The sequence below is a fragment of the Podarcis bocagei genome, assembly GCF_964188305.1.
Source record: "Podarcis bocagei genome assembly, chromosome: 8".
In the NCBI taxonomy this organism is placed as follows: Eukaryota; Metazoa; Chordata; class Lepidosauria; order Squamata; family Lacertidae; genus Podarcis; species Podarcis bocagei.
In genome coordinates this window covers 92,823,551-92,843,343 of record NC_138133.1, presented here as the reverse complement: position 1 = coordinate 92,843,343, position 19,793 = coordinate 92,823,551, and the positions used below count along the sequence as shown (strand labels likewise).

The 19,793-nt window shown below is 59.5% G+C and overlaps 2 protein-coding genes and 1 long non-coding RNA gene across 9 annotated transcripts in view; 1 reads left to right on the top strand and 2 right to left on the bottom strand.

Annotated features, from left to right (window-relative positions):
* Positions 1 to 10,036, top strand: part of MROH1 (maestro heat like repeat family member 1) — a 60,118-nt gene extending 50,082 nt beyond the window's left edge. For all 7 annotated transcript variants that reach the window (XM_081204317.1, XM_081204312.1, XM_081204318.1 and 4 more), the window contains 11 exons: positions 223 to 388; positions 1,265 to 1,461; positions 3,727 to 3,864; positions 4,502 to 4,616; positions 5,694 to 5,840; positions 6,085 to 6,273; positions 6,874 to 7,029; positions 7,127 to 7,261; positions 8,062 to 8,164; positions 8,265 to 8,330; positions 9,795 to 10,036. In XM_081204317.1, the coding sequence (XP_081060443.1) occupies positions 223 to 388; positions 1,265 to 1,461; positions 3,727 to 3,864; positions 4,502 to 4,616; positions 5,694 to 5,840; positions 6,085 to 6,273; positions 6,874 to 7,029; positions 7,127 to 7,261; positions 8,062 to 8,164; positions 8,265 to 8,330; positions 9,795 to 9,880 (1,498 nt within the window). In that variant the 3' untranslated portion in view covers positions 9,881 to 10,036. The remainder of the gene's footprint in view (positions 1 to 222; positions 389 to 1,264; positions 1,462 to 3,726; positions 3,865 to 4,501; positions 4,617 to 5,693; positions 5,841 to 6,084; positions 6,274 to 6,873; positions 7,030 to 7,126; positions 7,262 to 8,061; positions 8,165 to 8,264; positions 8,331 to 9,794) is intronic.
* LOC308593217 overlaps positions 1 to 19,793 on the bottom strand; it is a 285,688-nt gene that overhangs the window by 208,332 nt on the left and 57,563 nt on the right. The window lies entirely within an intron of this gene.
* BOP1 (BOP1 ribosomal biogenesis factor) overlaps positions 10,831 to 19,793 on the bottom strand; it is a 65,008-nt gene continuing 56,045 nt past the window's right edge. The window contains exons 4-16 of the mRNA XM_081204595.1: positions 17,476 to 17,630; positions 17,035 to 17,152; positions 16,839 to 16,940; positions 15,367 to 15,579; positions 15,035 to 15,196; positions 14,488 to 14,568; positions 14,193 to 14,262; positions 13,969 to 14,101; positions 12,762 to 12,942; positions 12,260 to 12,548; positions 11,943 to 12,027; positions 11,212 to 11,319; positions 10,831 to 11,102 (exon numbers count right to left, since the gene is read on the bottom strand). Coding sequence (XP_081060721.1) covers positions 10,949 to 11,102; positions 11,212 to 11,319; positions 11,943 to 12,027; positions 12,260 to 12,548; positions 12,762 to 12,942; positions 13,969 to 14,101; positions 14,193 to 14,262; positions 14,488 to 14,568; positions 15,035 to 15,196; positions 15,367 to 15,579; positions 16,839 to 16,940; positions 17,035 to 17,152; positions 17,476 to 17,630 — 1,851 coding nt within the window. The 3' untranslated portion in view covers positions 10,831 to 10,948. The remainder of the gene's footprint in view (positions 11,103 to 11,211; positions 11,320 to 11,942; positions 12,028 to 12,259; positions 12,549 to 12,761; positions 12,943 to 13,968; positions 14,102 to 14,192; positions 14,263 to 14,487; positions 14,569 to 15,034; positions 15,197 to 15,366; positions 15,580 to 16,838; positions 16,941 to 17,034; positions 17,153 to 17,475; positions 17,631 to 19,793) is intronic.

Here is a 19,793-nt window from a genome sequence, read left to right as displayed (position 1 = left end):
TATTTCCTTCACATGTGAAGGGAGGGTGTTCCACAGGGCGGGCGCCACCACCAAGAAGGCCCTCTGCCTGGTTCCCTGTAACTTGGCTTCTCGCAATGAGAGAACCGCCAGAAGGCCCTCGGAGCTGGACCTCAGTGTCTGGGCAGAACGATGGGGGTGGAGACGCTCCTTGGCCTGGGGAGCCTCTGACGCTGGCCTCCTCCTTCCCCTTCCCCATTTCAGCTGCAGCTGCCTGATGTGGCGGGCCCTGGCCTCGGAGCCCCCCCTCGCCACCCAGGTCTTGGAGCTGCTGCTGGAGAAAGTGAACCGGGACGTCCCCTACAAAGAGAACAAGTCCTTCTTGCGGGGCAGCGGCTCTGAGCGCGTGGCCACTTTCTTCCCCCTGGCGGTGAGTGTCCGGCCTGCTTGCTAAGAAGCCCTCCTCCTCCTCCTCCCCCCCCGCCCCCCACACCTGGGCTGCTGCCGCGCCCCCTCCGCTGCCCTCATTTCCTCCCCTCGGGTGTCTGTGCCAGGCCTGGTCCCTGGAAAAGAGGCCTTGCCATATAATGCCTATTAGCGCTAATCCGCCGGCTCATAAAGGCCCTCTCAGGTGTTCGTCCTCCAGGGAGATCGCTTTGCGTTTTATCCCCCCAAGAAAATAAACGCCGCCGCTTGGCAGCTCTGTGAGCAGGAAAGCAGCTGTGAAAATTTCCTCCTCCTCCTCCGAACCAGACACAGATGCCAGCGGATCCGTCATGCTTGAAAGCCGACCCCGGCCCCTGCAACCCCCCCTGGCCCACCCCAGGGCCATTGTTCAGCAGCAGCCCAGCCTCTCCCCTTTCAAGTGGCCACGGCAGCGAGATGCGACACACACACACACACACACACACACACACACACACACATTGGAGTGTGTCTGCTGTGGCTGCTTGACCCCGCGGAGTTCTGATTCAGCCTTCAGACCTACGCGTTGCTCTTCAGGCCCACCTGCCTCCCAGCAGCCAACACTTGGGGGGGCCCCAGGAGCAAAGCAGGCCCATCTCTCCCCCACTGGCCGGCAGCAAAGGCTCCCGGGGTTTCCCGCTGGGGCTCGAGCTGGGGAAAGGGGGGACCTCCTGCCCCCCAGGCCCACGGAAAGCCCCAGGGACGGTCTCTCCATCCTCCCAGGGACGTTTGAGCGGCCCAGACTCCGCCCCTCTGCCTTGGGGGCACCCTGCTTGAGCGCCCCAGGGTGCCTCTCCCGGCTCTTGGTGCCCCCTCCTGACCTCCCCTCTCCCCCCTCCAGGCCACATGCGCTCTGCATGAGATCATGTCTGTCCCGGAGTGTGGCCCGGCCATTGTGGGCCTCTACGCTGAGCTCTTCGTCTCCCTCCTGCTCCGGGTCAGCTGCACGGTGGGCGTCCACCTCCCCAAGAACATGCAGTCCAAGGAGAGGAAGAGCACTGGCCGCGGGCAGCCCCTCCGGCCGCTGGACCCCTGCAGGTACCGCTGGGCCAGCCCCCTCAGCTGCCTCCCTCTACCTGCCATGTGGAACTGATTTTGTTGGGGGTTTGTTTTTTTCACCAACACGGCGGCAGCAGCGGCAGCAGCAGCGAGGTCTCCGCACGTAATCTGATGGTTGGGTAATGCGCCACGGCCCATAACGTATTAGGTATGAAGGCAGGCCTGACCTCGGCGGGGGGATTAGCTCCCCCCTCGCTTTCCACACACTCGCCTCCCCCTAAATCAGGAAATATTAAATCGCTCTTCCTGTTGCAGCCTGGCTTGTGGTTTTCGCCTTCGCATTCTTTGCATGGTGCGTGCAGAGGTGCCCTCGCACTCTCTCTCTCTCTCTCACGGCTGCCGGGTTGGGTTACGTCTGCCTCTCCAGCAAGGCAGGGAGGAGCTGCTCAGTGCTGCACAGGCCAGGGAAGCGTTTTCCTGAATAAAAATGGAATTTTAGGGGGTGGGGGAAGATGCATGTCCAAAGCAGCCTTGCTGTGAATCGCTGGGAGCCTGGCTCTCCCCCCTGCGACATGCAGAGCAGCAGTGCTGTGGATGCCCCGGCCCTGGAGGGGGCAGTGGGCACCTCTGGCCATCATCTGCACTTCCTCCATCCACTCCCTGCCCCTCTCCAGGGAGGTGGGGCTTGCTTTTTGGTTTCTATGGGGCAGTGTCAGAAGCAGCAGGTGTTTCCCCTGTGTGCAGTGTGTGCTGCTCCTGCGCCACTTGCATCGGCTGGGGGGGGACCCTGCGCCCCCTTGTGCCCCCTGGCTCCTCCTGGCTCCCCCTGGCACCTTGGCCCGGCAGGAAGCGGCTGCACTGGGTGCTCCAATGGGATTGTGTTTCTTAGTGGTGTCAATGCCCGTCCAGGGGCCACAGCGGCATTCGCCTGCCAAGGGCCCTTTGGTGTGGGAGGGAAGGGCCTGTTTGGCCAGGGGGTCCCTTGGCCCCTGTGCCTGTGGGTGCTCACCGCTTCTGCGCCATTTCAAGTTGGCTGCTCCACTTAGAAGCCGGCAGGGTCAGCCTCCCAGGGGTGGTGGGTGCCCCTCGCTGGGCTACCGGCAGGCAAGGCACAACTTTGGCTTCGCTGCCCCAACTCCTGGCTTCCTTTCCCTGCGCCAGAGATGGGGAGCCTGCCACCCTCCAGAGCTTCCCGGACTCCCAGTAGGGCCAGTGGAAAGGGATGCTGGGAGATGGGGGTCCAGCAACATCCCTGGGGGGGGTACAGAATCACCCCCCTCCCCGATCAGTCAGCAAACTCCCTTGCTTTGTTCCACCAGAGCTGTGTGCAGACAGCAAACAGATTCCCAACTGGTTGGCGAACAGGATCCTGGCAATGGCTGGAGGCACTGGGCAAGACGGGACTCTCCATGCCAGGTCCCCCCCGCTCACATAGCCAGGCTGGGTCCAGAGAAGGGCATCTGTTTTTTTAAAGTAATATTTATTAAGCTTTTTCAGACAATAGAAAGTTACAAAATTATACATAGAAAATAAAAAACCATAACAATAATAAAAGACAAAAGACAAAAAAAATACAAAAGACAAATACAAAATACAAAAATACGAAGACAAAATACATAAAAGGTAAAAAAGAAAGTTGAAAAGAAAAGAAAAACAATATTTTCATATCTTATATTTCATTTACTTATTTCCTGACCTCCTCACATCCCCCTTTTCTGTATTCCAGTTCACATAGTTAGTTCAGCAAATCCTTACCCTCTATCATTTGTCTTTACTTATTATCTTAACCTATTATAACTATATATTTCCAACCATTGTCAATCCACATTTACATATTCTTGTTCATCTTTTTACCAATACCGCTTATTTTCAGTCCAACATCCCTTCAACATTCATTAATTTTACAGTATTTCTGCAGGCATCTGTCTCTCCTCTTGGACGTTGGTGGAGAAGAGCAGGCTGCCCGCCTGGTCTTTGTGCGAATGCTGGTTTCCTGTTTCGGGGGACCCCAAGTCATCATATCCCCCCCTCGTATTTTGGGTTTAGTGTGACAGGACAATGGAGGTTTTCCAGATGTCACGCTCCGCTCACGGCACAATAATCCCACCCCCATAAAATACTAATGCAAGCAAAAGCTCCTCTGAGCAGCCGCCCGGGGCTTCCTAGCGTTGCGGCCGTCAGCCTTGAGCACCTCCAAGAGGCGCCTGGGGTGGCAGGAGCCACGGATCTGGCCCCTCTCCCCCACCCTCACCTCTCTCAGAGGCAGAATCGAGTGGACCTTCTCTCTCTCTCCCCCCTCCCAAGCTCTGCCGTGGAGACCCTCAAGGCCATGCTGACGCAGGGGGGCAGCGAAGCGGTGGCCAGGGCAGTGTCTGCCTCGGGCGGCTGGGAGTCCCTGAGAAGCGTGGAGAGGCACCACGATGGCGTCGCCGTCCTGGCCAGGTGAGCGGGTGGGTGGCAGAGGAGGCTCTGCCCGCTTGAGCCCGTCTCCTGGGGCTGCCCTGGGCGGGGGGACGGGGCTCAGCTGGCACACTTAGGCCAGGAGCGGAACAGGCTCTTGTGCTGAGATGCCTGCTGCAATCCCAAGAAACCTGTTTGCCAATCCCAGGGCCAGACATCCGTCTGCTTCCTTAGCGCCAGGGGAGGCGGGGAGGCCAGAGAATTGCAGGACTGGGAGGAGATCCCGAAGGATCAACTAGTCCAACCATCACTGGTTGATCTGCTTCTGAAATGTGAGCTGGGGGGGCTGTTCTCCTGGAGGTGGGCAGCGTTCAGCCAGTCCTGGTTATCTCTCTCTGCACCCCAGGCTCTTGGCTACTGAGCCTCCCAGTTTGGCCCTGGGACTGAGCGGAGCCCGTGGGTTCAGTAGCCAGTGCAACGGCAGGGAGACAGGAGAGGAAGAGCTGCTGGGCTGAATTTCTCGGCAGGCTGTGGAGTCATTGGGAGGGGGGAAGCCGTGGCGGAGATGGGAGCCCCCTCCTCTCCCGCTTCCCAAGGAGCAGGGCTGGCATGGGGTGGGGGCTGCCCCTTACGTGCGATAGGTGATCTCAATTGGGGTGGGTGCCCTCTTCTTCCTCAGCGCCATGGCGAAGCACGCTGGGCCCAAGCTGCCCCTGATTGTGAAGACCCTCTCCCCCATGCTGAACAGCATCTACGACAGCCAGCGCTTGACCACCACGGCCTTCTTTGCGGAGGTGGGTCCACGAAGGGGCCGGGGGGGTCCTCCTGCTGGGGGTCCTGCTGTTGGCCCTGGCCAGGGTGGGCAAGGCAGTAATGAGAGGGGGAACTGCAAAGGGGGAGACTGCCAAGAGCTCTGGCCGTGTCTGTGTGTGTTGTGGCCATGGACCCCTCCCTGGAGACTGACTTTATTCTGATTTGTCCTCTCCCCTCAACCCCTGACTAGTAGGCTGGTAGGAAGGTGGCCAAGGGGGGCCCCTCCCTAGCCATGGCTGCTGTTTAAGGGGAGCCTGGGAAGCTGCCTTCCCCTGTCTTGCTCCCTATGGCCTGCACTGACTGGCAGCAGCATGAACGGTTGGCAGTGGGGACTGAACCTGGGACCCGCTGCGTGCAAGACAGGGGCTCTGCCTCTTAGCTCCCTTCTCCCGCCCCCCCCACCGGAGGGGAGCTGCCGCTCAGCCCTAGGAGCCAGCAAAGCCTCACCTCATTGCTCCTGACATGCCACCCTGAGGAACGGAGTCCAGCTGCTGCGTCAAGCACCCTCCTCCCTGCTGCTGCTGTAACCCCTATACCTCCTTGCCTGACTCCCCACCTCCAGCTGGGGCTTTCCAAGTGGCCTTTGTTACACAGAGCACCCCCCTTGTCGCTGCCCGGCTCAATCCTGGCTCATAAACCACCTCTTTGCGTCTCCGCTGATGGAGTGGCCTGGGATTGAGCTGTGGGGAGTCCTGTGGCTGGACGTGGGCCCAGAGCCGGAGGAGCTGGCTGCCTGCCTGGGCCTGCCGTCCGGCTGAAGCTTTAAAATAGCAGCTCTGAGGAGCAGGCGCCTGTGGCCCCCCAGCCCCCTCGGGGAGGTGATGAGGTGTGAGCTGCCCTCCACTCTCCCCCGATGTGCCAAGGACAGAGGGAGGGGTCTGGCCAGGAAAGGCTGAGGCAAGAGAGCAGGGCTGGGGGGGGATGGACGGACTTGGTCCTCCTCCCTTCTGGCCTGACCCTGAGCCCTGGGGCGCCTCCAGGGGAGCTGCAGACTCCGACTCTGTGGCCCTAGGGAGGGTGGCCGGTGTGTCTCTGTGTTCACCGCTTGCACCTTTCAGCTCCTCAGCAGCAACGTGGTGAACGACCTGGTCCTGCTGGCGTCCGTGATGGACAGCATGACGGCCCGGCAGAGGGACCCCTGCACCTCTGTGAGGATGCTGGCCCTGCGCGGCTTGGGCAACATGGCTTCGGGCTCGCCGGAGAAGGTGGGCCCCCTCTGCTTCCCCTGCTCAGGGGGGCACCTTTCCTTTCCTCCTCCCCAATATCTGCCAGGGCGAGGCCGCTCTTCCTTGGGCACAGGAGGGGTGCCAGGGTGGGCTTTGGCCCTGGCCCCCTCTGGCTCAGTGCTGCCACCCTGGTCTGAGGGGCAGCAACTGCAGCAGAGGCACTGGGGCGCACCCACCCCTGGCACTGCCACTGATGGTGCCTGGTGTGTGCCCCCGGCTGCAGGTGAGGCGTCACGGGGCTCAGCTCCTGGCTTCCATGATGAACGGCATGGACGACAAGGACGACCCCCACAGCCTGGTGGCTCTGGAAGCCATGGGGGGTCTCGCCAAGATCCTGGGCTTTCTGGAGGAGAGGGACGTCCGCTCCATGCTGCTCCACATCGCCATCCGCATCCGGCCCTTCTTCGATAGCGTAAGCTGGCCTGGATGATGCCCTGGACGAGGGGCTGCTGGGGCAGAAGGCAGCTCAGCCCCTGGGGGAGGGGGGGGGGAGGAACAGCATGCCAGAGCTCTTCCTAAGGCAAGTTTGTGTCCTTCCCTGCTGGTGGGGGGGATGGCAGGGATCCTGGTCTGTGGCTGGGGGGGATCTTGTTTAATAATAATAATAATAATAATAATAATAATAATAATAATAATAATAATAATAATAATAATTAATAATAAATTTTATTTATACCCTGCCCTCCCCTGCCAGAGCCAGGCTCAGGGCGGCTTACACCAGTAAAAACATAATAGGGAAAAGAAAAGAATTTAAAAGACAGGTTAAAATGCAGTTTAAAATGCAGCCTCATCAAAACCATAAGGGGAGGGAAACATAAGGGTCAGAGTGAGTCCAAGCCAAAGGCCAGGCGGAAAAGCTCTGTCTTGCAGGCCCTGTGGAAAGATGTCAAGTCCCGCAGGGCCCTGGTCTCTTGGGACACCACCCTGAGGAGGCTGGAGGGCAGAGGACAGGCAGGGCCCTCCCTGGGACGCTTTTGCCACAGCCCAACAGCTGGCGCTGCTTCGCTTGCAGGAGAAGCACGAGCTCCGCCGGTCGTCCATCCTCCTCTTTGGCCACCTGACCAAGTTCAGTGGCGGCAGCTGCGAAGAGGCTTTCTTTGAGCAGATCCTGAATGGGCTGGTCACTCTGCTGCTTCACCTGCAGGACCCAAAGCCAGAGGTCGTCAAGGTGCGTCTCTCTTCGGTTGGAGGGGCTGTGGCTGGCACAGGGGGGTGGGATTTGCTCTTGGGGCAGCTAACAGGCCGCCCCCATGTCCTCCTTGCAGGCTTGCAAGTTTGCCCTGCGCCAGTGTGGCCCCAGCATGGGCTGCCCCGTCCTTTGCGACATGTTCCAAAACCACCTCCATGAGGACCGGAGCCTCCACTATGGCGAGTTCATGAATGACGTCTGCAAACACCTGGTGAGTATGAAGGGGGGGTAGCGGAGACCCTGCCTGAGCAGAGCGCATGACCCCAAGCCCTCCCTCCGAGGTGGCACAGCAAGGAGCCCCACTCTCGGCCTCAGAAATGTTTTTACTTTCCCTTTGTCCAGAGACCCCCCTCTTCCTCCCCGGGCAACTGGCAGCCACCTTTCTAAATTTTACCAAGTCTGTCTCTGGACCACTGCAATGCTTTTATTATCATCTACCCCCGTGTTTTTCGGTTTTAATGTTTTGAAAGTCACTCGGGTAGATTTCTAGTGAGTGCCTAGCAAGTCTAATAAGTGATATTTTTAAAAAGCAGTTAAAAGGCAGGAAAAACCACCTTGGTTTATGCCAGGCCAGATCCCCAAAGAAGCAGGTAGCCTCACGCAGCCCGAGGGTTGAGACAACCCAGATGGCAAAGAGCAGCCCTGGCTGAAAAGGCTCTGTTGCTCGTGCCCGTCTTCCAAATCGGACGCTGAGCAGAGCCTCGGGCGTTTGCCCTGAGAGCTCAGCCGGGCTCACGGGGGTGGAAGCCATTCTTGAGAGGTCCTGTTTAGGGCTCTAAAGGACTCCAAAGTGGGTTGGGGAACAAATGGGGGGGCCAGTGGAAGCAGAACACCCCTTATTCTTGGTGGTGCTGGGGGAGGGTGGAGAAGAGAGAAGCCTCTGTGCTCCCTTCCTCCAGCTCTGGTGGGGCGGGGGGGGGGCAGGTGGACGGACTCTCCTCCTGAGGGGGGGGGGTCTCCCCTCCAGCACCGACTGCTCACCTCCGCTGGGTCTCCCCTCCCTCTTGGCAGATGCAGTCTTACCCCGACACGCTGAGTCGCCTGGTGGCCACAAACCTCTTCTACTTCAAGAGCAACTGGCCGGACATCCGGGCTGCTGCCCCCATGTTCGTAGGTGAGGCGGGCAAGGGGCACCCTGGGCAGAGCGGTTCCTGGCCACCCCTTTGTCCCCCTTGCGTTGCCCTGAGCATCACCCTCTTGCCCTTCCCTTCCAGGCTTCCTTGTTCTCCACGTGGACAGAGAGCACAGCCAACAGCTGGACCTGGATGAACTCATTGCCGGTGAGTCTCGGGGCTGGCGCAGGACGCTTTGCCGCCCGAGGTCTCCCCTCTCCCCCCAGGTGGTTCCTGGTGCCCAAGGCAGCTCCTGTCCCTTTGGCAGCTGAGGCCGGTCCTTCCCGTTGTGGTGCCCTTTCAGGGTACTCAAAATTGGGTGCCCCCTGGCAGGGGTGAGGGTGGCAGCTCATGGGGGGCTTTTGCTAGGCTTGCCTTGTGCCCTTGCAGCTGGGCACTGGGGTTCTGGGGCAGAGGCAGCCTGCAGGGGTGCAGGTGGCAGAGGCTGGCAGGGAAGTGTCTCCACCTGAGGTTCAGTGGGGGCAGAGTCGGCCTTGACACCCCTCTCGGAAGGAGGCGGAAGAATGCAGGTCACGGACCAAGCATGCGTGCTGCACTAATGGGCCAAATGTTCTCCTTCTCTTCCTTGGGGACCATCGCCCCTTTTATTGGTCTTCCTATACAAGGAGGTTGTTAATGAGGGTTGTGTCTATGGGGAGGTGGGAACTGAAGAGAGCTGGAATCCTTCCTGCAAAGTGCAGGCAGCACACAGCCAGCGACCACCCGGGCATTGCAGGCGAGGGCTGCCTGCCCTTTGGGTGGGACCTGGGGAGACAGGGGGTCACCCGCACCTCTGGCTGCCCTCAGGCGTGCTGGGGCTGGAGGCGATCAGACATGCCCAGCGCATGTCCCTCCCTGAGCAGGGACCTGCCATTCAAAGCGCAGCAGAGGAAGCCAGTTTGAGTAACGAACTTTCCTGGATTTCGGGGCTGTTTTTCCTTGTCAGCAGTGACCTCATCGCTTCGAGTAAGACTCGGAAAATCTCTGAGCTTTCCAGCAGAGCTTAAAAACCACTAAAAAAGGGAAAACTATCTTTCCGTTGGCTGTTGGAGTGGTCCTGAAGAGAGGCCCGTCTGTTTGCCGGAGTGGGGGATGCAGTTGGGGAGCGGGGAGGCCAGGCTCCGGATGGGGTCACCGCAGCTTCCTGTATTGAGCGGGAGGCGCTCTGCCTGCCAGCGCCCCCGGGGGGAGCTCCTGCAGCTGGCCAGGGCTGAGCCACGGGAAGCGGCTCGGCACATAAATCAGGCCGCCTCGTTCGCTCTGCAGGGACGCGAGAGTCTCGGATTTGCAGTGTAAACATGCTACTGGAAAAATATTATTGTATCTCTGCTGCTCGAGAGGAACTCTTGGCGTGCGCTCCCCTTCGCAGTTGGGTCTGTGCCAGCAGCGGCCCAGCGCCCTTCAGAGGCTCTGGCGGGGTTTGCCAGGCTACGCGCCGTCTGGCCCTCCAGGTCGCAGAGTGGGGCTCTGCCTCCCAAGCAGGATAGGGCCCATTTGGGGGTCTTGGGGTGGAGGAGACTGAGGGCACATGGGAGGCCGAGGATGATAAGGGCCACTTGGGCCCAAGCTTGCGTCTTGCGCAGCGAAGGGAGTTGTTTGGCTTGTTGCTGACGGGCTCTGCTCCCCCCCCAGCTCTGACTGTGCTGCTGAAGGACCCCGTGACAGCCGTGCGGGTGAAGGTGGCTGAGACCCTGGGCCGCCTCATCAGGATTGTTTGAGGGCCTCCGAGCATCCCGTGTGGGACCCTGGCAGGACGATCTTCCTCCCTGCTGCACCTCAAACCCGCCTTGGCCTGCAGGAGGCCTCTTCCAGGCACCTCACGTCTTCCACAGCACTCACGGAACGCCCTCCGCCTGGGGCAGGGGAGGCCCACGACCCCCACTTGTACAGTCTGCAGTCACGTGTCCCAAGCACCCCCCCCCCCAGGGACAGGCCAGAGCTGCTCTGCATGAGCCGGCTGGTCCAGGCACCAGAGCACAGAAAAACCCTTTCCAGTGCTGCCTCTTCCACCTCCATGGGCTTCTCCCCCTCTCCCCCCATCAGGTGTGGACTATCTGCTGCTCTTAACACGGATCTGGGACTTTGGGGAGAAGCGGGGGCACTTTTCCCACTGTGCACAGAGGAACTGGCAAGACCCCTCCCCTCCTGCACTCGCCTCTCCTGCCCCTTCCAAGAGCTTCCACAGGTTCATCCATTGTTCCTCTCAGTAGAATTTGTACATAAAACCAGACAACCTATTTTTAATAAAGTATTTGCTTCTCAGAAACGCCGTGTCAAGGCTTCCTTGGCTATTGGGGGCCAGTACTTTGCATAGGATTTTGTAGACCTGCTCCGGAGGGTAGGACTCGAACCCATGGCTTTGAGTTACCAAAAAGGAGATTCCAACTTTCTGAGGGTAAGAGCTGTTTGACAAGTAGGTCAGGGGGGCCTCTTTAAGCAGAGGTTGGGGGGCCTCCTGACAGGGATGCTTGAGCTGAGATCCCTGCATTGCAGAGAGGGCTGGACTAGATGACCCTTGGGGCCATGCACAGCTGTATTCCGATGTAAAGGTGTAAATACGTATAGACATTTAATTACTAATAAAAATAGTGCAGGAAGACCTTCCTTGAGGCCACCGCCAGCTCTGCCCTCTTCCTTTCCTGGGACAAAGGAGCCCATCCACGATCACGTATCCAAACCATTTAATCATAAAAGAAGTATTTCAGGCTTCAGTCTCTGCCCAGGGCCCTTCCGCCGCTGCCCTGGGAAAGCGAGTCAGGGTGCGCAGTCCCACCCGGGGAGGGAGGTTACGTGAAGAGCCGGACGGTGGCATCTGCGCCTGCAGAGAAGACCCAGGGCTGGCTGGGGTGGAAGACGACGTCCAGGACCCCCAGGTCGTGGGTCAGCGCGTGGCCCTTCAGCACTTTCACCGGAACGATGAGCGGATTCTGAAGCAGGTCACTGCAAGGGGGGGGGGAGAGGAGTTTGATTCCCTCTCACACACTGGCTCTTACGCAGAAGGGTTTTCCCCAACAATCCTCCCACTCCCCACCCTCACCCTCCTACTCACTTGTAAACCATGCCATGGCAAACGATGACGCTGCCGTCATCTGAGCCAGAGGCAAAGAGCGGGTAGTGCGGGTGGAAAGCCACGGCCCTCAGCGCTGCCTTGTGGTGCCTGCCAGGAGAGAGAAGGTCAGCCTCATCCAGCCACGGCAGTGCTCCTCTGTTGCTTCGCAAGCCCCAGCGGGAGAACCTCCGTGCAAGGAAAGGGGTGGGGGGTTTCTTTGCCTCTCACCCCTCCTTCTGCCAGCAAGCGTGCGTGAGAGGGAGATGCAGTAATCTGCACAGAAGTGAGTCTACAGTGGGATAGAGGCAGGCAGTCTGGCCAAGGGAGGTCAGCCTCGCACTCGAGCAACTATCCCAAGGGGTGGCCACTGTAAGATCCCCTTCAGGGCCATTCCCAAGACAGCAGGGCACCACCGCCTTGTGGGCAACCTGTTGTGCTTCTCTGCATGGGGAGGGGAAGATTCAGACAACCAAAAGTGATGCTGGCAAATGGGGGCGTGAATTGAGATCCATCCAGCTTCCACTGGGAGACAACAGCTGGAGTGGATACGGGGCTGAACCTGCCTGCCCACCTCTGCAGCCACACAGGCGGGGGGGGGGGGGAGAGGAAGAGGGTATTGCCAGTCAAGGGCAGCAGGTCTTTGGGTGGTGGGTGGGAAAGGGGAGCCTAGAGGCCCTCCACCCAGATCCGCCTTGGCCCTGCACCCATCCCTGGCTTCTCTGCTGACTGACCTCAGCACCCGGTAGGGCTTGGTGGACAGGTCCAGATCAAACCAGGCGAGTTTGCTGTCGTAGCTGCCGCAGATCAGGTTGTCACCTGAGAGGGGAAGGAAGCAGGGAGCCTTCAGCAGGGGCCTCTCCCCCTAAGGACGCCTGAGCGCTGCGGCTCCAGTCTGGCCCCGGTGGGTGAGGGCAGCACCCAGGAGAGCCATAACTCCTCGAGTCCTCTGGGGCAGCGATCTCCCCCTTGGAGGGCCCACCACACCCACCCCTGTCCAGCTGCCCTCCCCCCGTGTGCCAAGTGGGTGTTCCCCGCGGACGCTGCTCACCTGCCGGATGGAGGGCCACACTGGAGACCCACTGGCAGTTGGCGTGCAGCTTCTTGGTGAGCTCCTGCTTGAGGAGGTTGTAGACGCGGATGAAGCGCTGCGTGGCCACGAAGAAGAAGGGCCTCAGCGGGTGGAAGAGGACGCGCTGCACTTGGCCCTTGCTGCGCCGAAAGGGGGCCTGGCTCCAGCGCTTGCTGGCCTGGTGGATCAGCACCTGCAGGTGGCTGTTGTCCTGCACCACCGTGGCAAAGTAGTCGCCTTTCGCGTGCCAAGTCACCTGCTTCAGGGACTGCAGGAGGGATGCAAGAGAAGGCTATGGGTGCTCAGGCAAACGTCATCACACACACAGTTTCTTAGATGCGACATAAATAAGGTTCCTTAGCAGAGAGAGGGCTCCCCTCCTTCCTCTCAGGCTTAGCAGAGCAGGGACAAGGCTAGTGGGCACAGCAATAGCCTCCTCCCACCCTGAACTTCAAAGCCCCCCTTCCTCTCCTCGGGTTACCTTCCCATGCCGGACAATGAGGCGCACGCCCCGGCTCCTCTCCTCTCCGGTTGCCTCCTCCCAGGTGACAGGCTGTGGCCGCTCCTCCTCGGGGGGCACGTAGGCATCCAGGAGCTGGTCAGTGGCCCCATAGAGCAGCTTGTCCCCAAGGCTGGGGTTCACCAGAAGCACCGACTGCTCCCTGCAAAGCGGGGAATGGAAGACAAAGGTGAGGAGGAAGACATTGTGCTTGCTGAGTCCCAGGGGCGCAGAGAAGCAACAGCCCCAGCCAATGCAGCCTGGAGCTGCCTCTGAGGTGGGTCTGCAGAAGCCCCCAGACGAAACCTGGCGTGTGGCGCAAGGACACCCTGGCTGGGCAGGATCAGAAGGGGTTCCGTAAGTCCCACGTTCTGGGCCCAGTTTCACTGGCTGTTCTGAAAGCTGCCAAAAGGGGGCATGCAAACATTTTAACAGAAGGAACCAGAGGCCGGCCAGATGTGCCACAGGTTCCCCACAAGCAGGACACGATGGGAGAAGCCCTCTTCTGCTGTCCAGCCGCCCAAGCCCTTTGGTGGCACAGGCTGCCTCTGCCCCTGGAGCTCCCATCCAGCCACCCTGCGCAAAACTGTCCTTCCTCCGTGCAAGAACCCTCACAGCCCTCTTTCGGAGCTGCCTAAGCGGGTGCTCAGCACATCTTGCAGCAGCAAGAGACCCCGGGTGTGGGGAACATGCTGTGTGAAGAAGGGTCTCCTCCTCTTTCTTCTGCGTCTCCTGGCAAGCAGCTTCATGGGATGACCTCCCTCTCCCCCTGCCCCGAATTCGAGGATCCTGGGGGCGTCTGTGCATTTGTCCTCTCTCAAGAGTTCACAAACTGCGCTGTCACCTCTCCCACTGCTTAAGAGGGGCCCCATGCAGAAGGGCCCCCTGTCTTCCTTACGGCAGGCCCCCTTCCCAGCTGCACCATCTCCTTTTGAGGAGGTGGCCAGAACCGTGCTCAGCATCTCTAGCTGAGCTGCCACAAGGTTTGCGTAAAGGCCCTGCCAGGGCGACATGGGCAGCTTTGTTTGTGACCAAGCAGGAGCCGGCCTTTCCCTTAGGATCCCTCTTGTGCCACTCAGCCAGCCAGAAGAGCCCTGTCCACAGATCCTTCAGAGACCCTGCTGCCTTCCCTCCTCTGCCCTGAATGATTCTCCGCCCTGGCTGGTCCCAGAAGGGAGAAGGTACTCACACGGCAATGCCCACCAGGCAGACGGTGGGGTTGGGGTTCCAAGCCAAGCTCTTCACTGCGCCTTCCACTGGGAGGGTCTTCACACACCGTGCCGTGCAGACCTCCCAGAACTTCACCGTCCCGTCATCGGAACCTGCACAAGCCCAGGAACAACCAGGGTGAGGGTGGGCAGGGGTAAGTGGCCCCTGCTCCCCTCCCGGTGCCCGTCCAGAGCCGCTGCTTACCTGAAGCCAGCCACTGTCCGCTGGGGGAGACGCTGAGGCAGCGCACCAGGCTGGTGTGGCCACAATAGACCTGGCGAGAGAAGGAGGGGAGTGAAGCAGGCAAGGCTGGAAGGACGGGCCACAGACTCCTCACACAGCGCTCTCACTGCCCACTCCACTGACCAGGGCAGTACTGGACCCCTGGCTGTCTCTTCCCTCATTTACAGACTTGACTTCTATACCCTGCTCCCACCCACAGCATAAAAGCCAGAGGGGGGCCCTGCCTCCTCTTGGTGGGGTCCCTCCGAAGCCTTACCAAGGCCTGCACGGTGGGGAACGGCTGCAGATCCCGCGGCTTGGGCAGTTTGGGGATCAAATCCTCAGGATCCACGTTGACCTAGAAGAGAAGGAAGCCGTGAGCAAACAGCAGGCAAAGGGCTCCCGCCTCCCACGGGGCCCTCTGCTCCAGGAAGGCAGCTTGCCTTAAGCGGAGAGGCCAGACTGCTTTGTGCAGCTCCCAGGGGGGCTTATCTCTGCCACCTCCTCCTTCCAGCGGAGATGTCTGCCTCTGGAAGCCGGAACGACCTTTGCAGTCTCAGCTTTGTGACTGCCAAGACCCCTGCCACTCTCCTGCACACCAGCATCTCAGGTGGCGACTCTGTTCCAGTCCTGCCGCTTAACTGCCTCGTGTTAGTGGACATTTTATGGATGTGTTTAATGTTTTGGTGGAACTGTTCCACTGTGGATTTTAATTTGGGGTGGATTTTGTACTTGCAAGCCGCTTAGAAGCCATCTGGGAAGGTGAGTGGCATATTCCTCCTTCCCTGCCCCCCCCCCGGGAGAGCCCCGCGGCTTCTACATACCCGCATCTTCCTCTGGCGTGGGCAGAGGTAGAGGTCCAGGCAGCGCTCGAAGCGCTCGTGGATGAAGCGGGGGTAGGCAGGCACCCGGCGAAGACAGTCATGCCGGCGGGGCACAAAGTTCAGCTTGCGCTCCGAAGGCTCCTGCTGCTCCCAGGCCAGCTTCTGCAGGGAGAGGGAGAGAAAGAGACAGAGGTCACCTGGAAGTAGAAAAGCGGCTGGAGATGGGACCCCAGGAGACCCTCTGTGTGTTCTGCCTCCCCACCTGAGTGGGGCCCACAGACTCTCTTTCCCAGCCACCGCCCCCCAGCCTGCTCCACCTCCTGCCGGCTCACCTCTTCCTCAGTAGGGAGGTACTCTGGCGGAGGGTTGTACGATTCCTCATGGCCGGGCAGAGGGAGCTTGGGGGCAGGAACATGCATCTTGTGCCGGCCCAGGATGGAATTGGGGTCTTCCTGAGCCCAAAGATCATAGAAAGCCGGCGTGTCCTCCTTGGGCTTCCGGGGCTTGATCCAGCCCATCTTGATGGCGTGGACCAACTTGGAGACCTGCAAATGGGGACCTGCTCAGTAAGGAAGCCAGGAGAGAGACAGCTGCCTGTTCCTCCCTGTGGTTGTAAGGAGAACCTGGGAAGAGGCGGCCTTCATGGTGCTCAAGGCTCCCCTTGGCCAGAGACTTTTCCTCAAGTGGGGCCACAGAATTGCTTCCTTCCTAGGAACCTGCTTTTTAACACTAACAATTTCCTTGTTTTCCTGTGTTCCAGGCAATAAACTTTCTTCTTGCTCAGGTACATTTATGCTTTCCTGACCGCCTAAATCAGGGGTCGGCAAACTACGGCCATGGGCTGCATCCGGCCCAATTGCCCTCAGGATCCGGTCCATGGATTGCGTGGATTCCTTCCTTAATTTTTTTCATTAATCACACACCGTGGCACCTCCTCCTGACTTCTCCCCGCCCTGTGTAGAGGAGGAAGGGGGCTAGGCTGAGCTGGCTGAGCGCCATTTTGGGCAGCGCCTCTCCGGAGCCAGACAGCCCATTCGGGCCAATCGTCCCTCTGCCGCTCGCAAGGACAGGCACAGGAGCTGCAGTCTACAGAGCCTCTCTGGAGCCAGCCCACCCTTGCACCGGCAGCACCATAGCTAGGCAGGGGGAGAGAGAAAAGCCCTCTCTGCCGCGCGCACAGTCTGGCCCGCCACAAGGTCTGGGGGACGGTGAACTGGCCCCTCCAAAAAAAGGTTGCTGACCCCTGGCCCAGATGTTGCTTTCTGCACGCTAGCGAGTGTTTTCAGGGGCAGACAGTGCTGGCAAGCCCTCCAGGGCCCCTTGCTGGACCCAGAATTGCCGCAGGCGAACGTTTAGGACCAGGTGCCTCCACCTGCCTGGCGAGCAGCTGGCTGATGCAGAGGTCATGTTTTGCACTGAGTGGATGTCTCTTCTGACCAGGCTTGAGCAGCAACATCTTGGTGTGCAGCAGCGGCTGTGGCCAGTTCAGTGGCCTGGCTTCTGTGCCCAGAGCCAAATGCTCGCTGTGGCTCAAGGCATTTCCAGGATGGGGCTCCTCAGGGGCAGGGCTGCCTCCAGGGTATACTGGTGGGGGGGGTCCTTCTCTCCACAAGGGTGGGGCCCTCTAGTTGGGGAGGAGCATATGGGGATTAATAAGAGCACCTCATGGGATCTGGGTAGGACTCCAGCCTGGCCTGGAGAGCCAGGCCTCATAATGCCTGAACCTTCTGTCCCCCCCGCACAACCTGTGCTTGATGGGAGACGCCTGGCCCAGACCCCTCCCCTCCCTCCCTCTCCTGCTCACCTTCTCCTTCTCAATGAGGGAGGGGATGAAGCTCCGCTTGTCGGCTGGGCGGTTCGTCACAGGATGGATCATCACCTGGCTGCTGAAGAAGTCGATGGCGGGCTGCAAGAGAGGCGGGGCTTAGGAGGGCGGAGCTGAAGAGTGGCGGGGGAAGAGGAGGAGCCTCATTGCCATTGGGCGGCAGGCCTTTCCTTACCTCGTATGGGTTGAAATTTACATCCCCAAACTGGCCCCTCTGGAGACGGTGCACCAGATCCACCTGCTCATCAGATAGCTTGATGTCCACTCCGGTCATCTTGTCCTGGACCGTCCGCCTGGGGTGGGTGAAAGGGGAGGGTGAAGGGGGGGGAGAGACAGGCTGCCCACCCTGCCGACCAGCCCTTGTTGGGCACAGGTGGCAGAACTCTAAGGGCCTGAGTTGTTGGCAGGACCCGAGTCTCAGGCTAGCCCTGTGCTGGGCACACTTTCTCGGCCTCAGCCCTGTCTGTAACGACACTGGCTGACTTTCTGGGGCAGCCGCAAAGACTGGTGAGATAATGCTGCACATGAAGCACTTTGGGTGCGCAGAGGACATGACTGAGCTGCTCAGCGTTTCCCACCTCCCCTTGCCATCCTCTGCCAGCTCAGAGCCCCTCACCAGTAGTCAGGGCTCTCCATCTTCTCCAAAAACTTGTCCAGCTCATCCTTGGTGCGGATGGGCCTGTAGATCTTCTTCCCATCCAAGTCATAGCCAATGTGGGGGAAGTCCTGGTACCACTCCATGGGGATGTTGCCCACTGTGTTGCGGATGTCCTGGAGGAGGAAGAGGGCGAGGGGTAAGACAAAAGCCAGCTCTGGAGGCCTGAAGGCAGCTGCTCAGGTTCAGGGGAAGGTCTGGAGGGCATCTCTCTCGCACACACATCCCACCATGGCAGGTCCAACCTGCTCCCCTCCCTCACCCATGAACGGGCTCTTGCAGGGTGTCCAAGGGAAACCAAGACTGCTCAGCGCCACCCCTGGATTGGCCTCAAATCCTGACTCGGCACCCCCAAACCAGGCAGGGTGGATGCAGAGGCACAGAGAGAGAACCACAATGCCTGCTGACAGCCTCTCCCTACCCACCCAATGAAGGCAGCCTCACCCACCCTGCTGGCTTGCAGCTGGCACCATCTGGTAGGGACGGCTTCATAAGGGAGCCAGGGGTGTCAGAGTAATGAGGAGCTTCAGCCACCACAGGTGAAGGTGACGCAGGGCGATGGGTTAGCCTGGCCTGTATCACGGACATGGAGGGGTGCTGCTGAAGACCTTCCCAGGGGACCATGAAAATGCCACCAGATGCAACCAGCTTCCCTCCTGACAGCATGCAGGGAGGAGGCCCTGCTTTGTACGCAGAAGGTCCCAGGTGCGATCCCTGGGTAGCCCCTCTCTCTCCAGTGAACAGGACCAAGGAGCAGGGCTGGGAAAGACCTCTTTGCAGCTGAAGAGGCTGCCTGTTTGAAAAGACAGCATGGGTCCAAGTGGGCTGCCCTGGCACAAGGCAGCCTCCAAGCCAGCCGGGGCAAGTGGAGCAAGGCCAGCAGGCAGGGCAGCCTATGGTTTCAGGGCTCCCGCCAGGGGGCAAAGCACTCTCTTCTTGCTCCTCCTCCTCCTCCGCCTCTCTTTCCAGCATGGTCACCCCTCGGTTCCTCTGCTGGGGTGTGTGGGGAGGTGGGAGGCCCATCAAGGCCGGCATCTGGCAAATCCCGAAAAAGGGCTGGGTGGGTTACACTCAGCTGCTGCCTCTAATGGCTCCATGATTGGAACCACGGCCGGGCGCCACCACCGAGCGCGGCAAGCGGCTCATTAAAGGCAGAGCTGGGGATTTATGGGCGCCCTTCAGAAACTTGTTAAAATACAGAGGGGGTGGGGGTGGTCAGCAGCCGTGCGCAGAGGAGGGAGCCTCACACTTTCCAGCACTCGCAGGGCTGGCAGCCCCCAGCTCTGGCCTCGGCCAGCTCCGCATCTGCTGTGATTCCATCTTCGCTGGATTGGCCCCCGGCTGGGAAAGCAGAACTCAGTCTACCCCCCCCCCCATGCTGATTAGATTGCCACCATCACCAGTGGGAGCGTGTGCACATGTAGCATCCAGGACACCGCTGGAAACACATCTGGAGAAGCACGTCAAGGCAGACCATGTGTCCCAGAATGCAATGTGCCCAAGGTTTGGTTTAAGGCACAGGATATCTAAAGCTGTTTCCCCCCAGAGGTGGGAGATGTCAAGCCCTTCATTCATGGGCTCCTCAGCTCCATCAAAGTGGAACCCAAAAGGCCACTGCAGACACAACTGAATTTACCACTTTTGGCATGCTCTGGAAAGAGGGAGCAGAGGAGGCAGGAGAAGCAGCTCCTTTGCCTTTGGGTGTGAGACCGGAGGGCACCCCAGGGAGCACCCCCCCAACCCATCCTCTTCTGTGGGGAATGGGGGTGCCACATGTGGTGATGGGGGAGAGTGAAGAAAAACAGACAGAAACCCCTTCCCAGAGGAGGTGGAGATAGATACCGTATTTTTCGCTCTATAAGACGCACCACACCACAAGATGCACCTAGTTTTAGGAGGAGGAAAACAATAAAAAAAATATTCTGAATTTCAGAAGCCAGAACAGCAAGAGGGATCGCCGTGCAGTGAAAGCAGCAATCCCTCTTGCTGTTCTGGCTTCTGGGATAGCTGCGCAGCCTGCATTCGCTCCATAAGACGCACACACATTTCCCCTTACTTTTTAGGAGGGAAAAAGTGAGTCTTATAGAGCAAAAAATACGGTAGATAGATCTCCTTGTTTGACTTCTTACAGCCATTGCGCTCTCTCTCTTTCTCTCACGCACGCGCACACACAGCACCCCCTCTCCCTCTTGCTCAAGGGCAGAGTGCACAAGAGAAGGGGACCCCTCCTCCCAATTACAGGCTGTCTGGGAGGGAGGTGTGAATGTGACCTCTGCCCT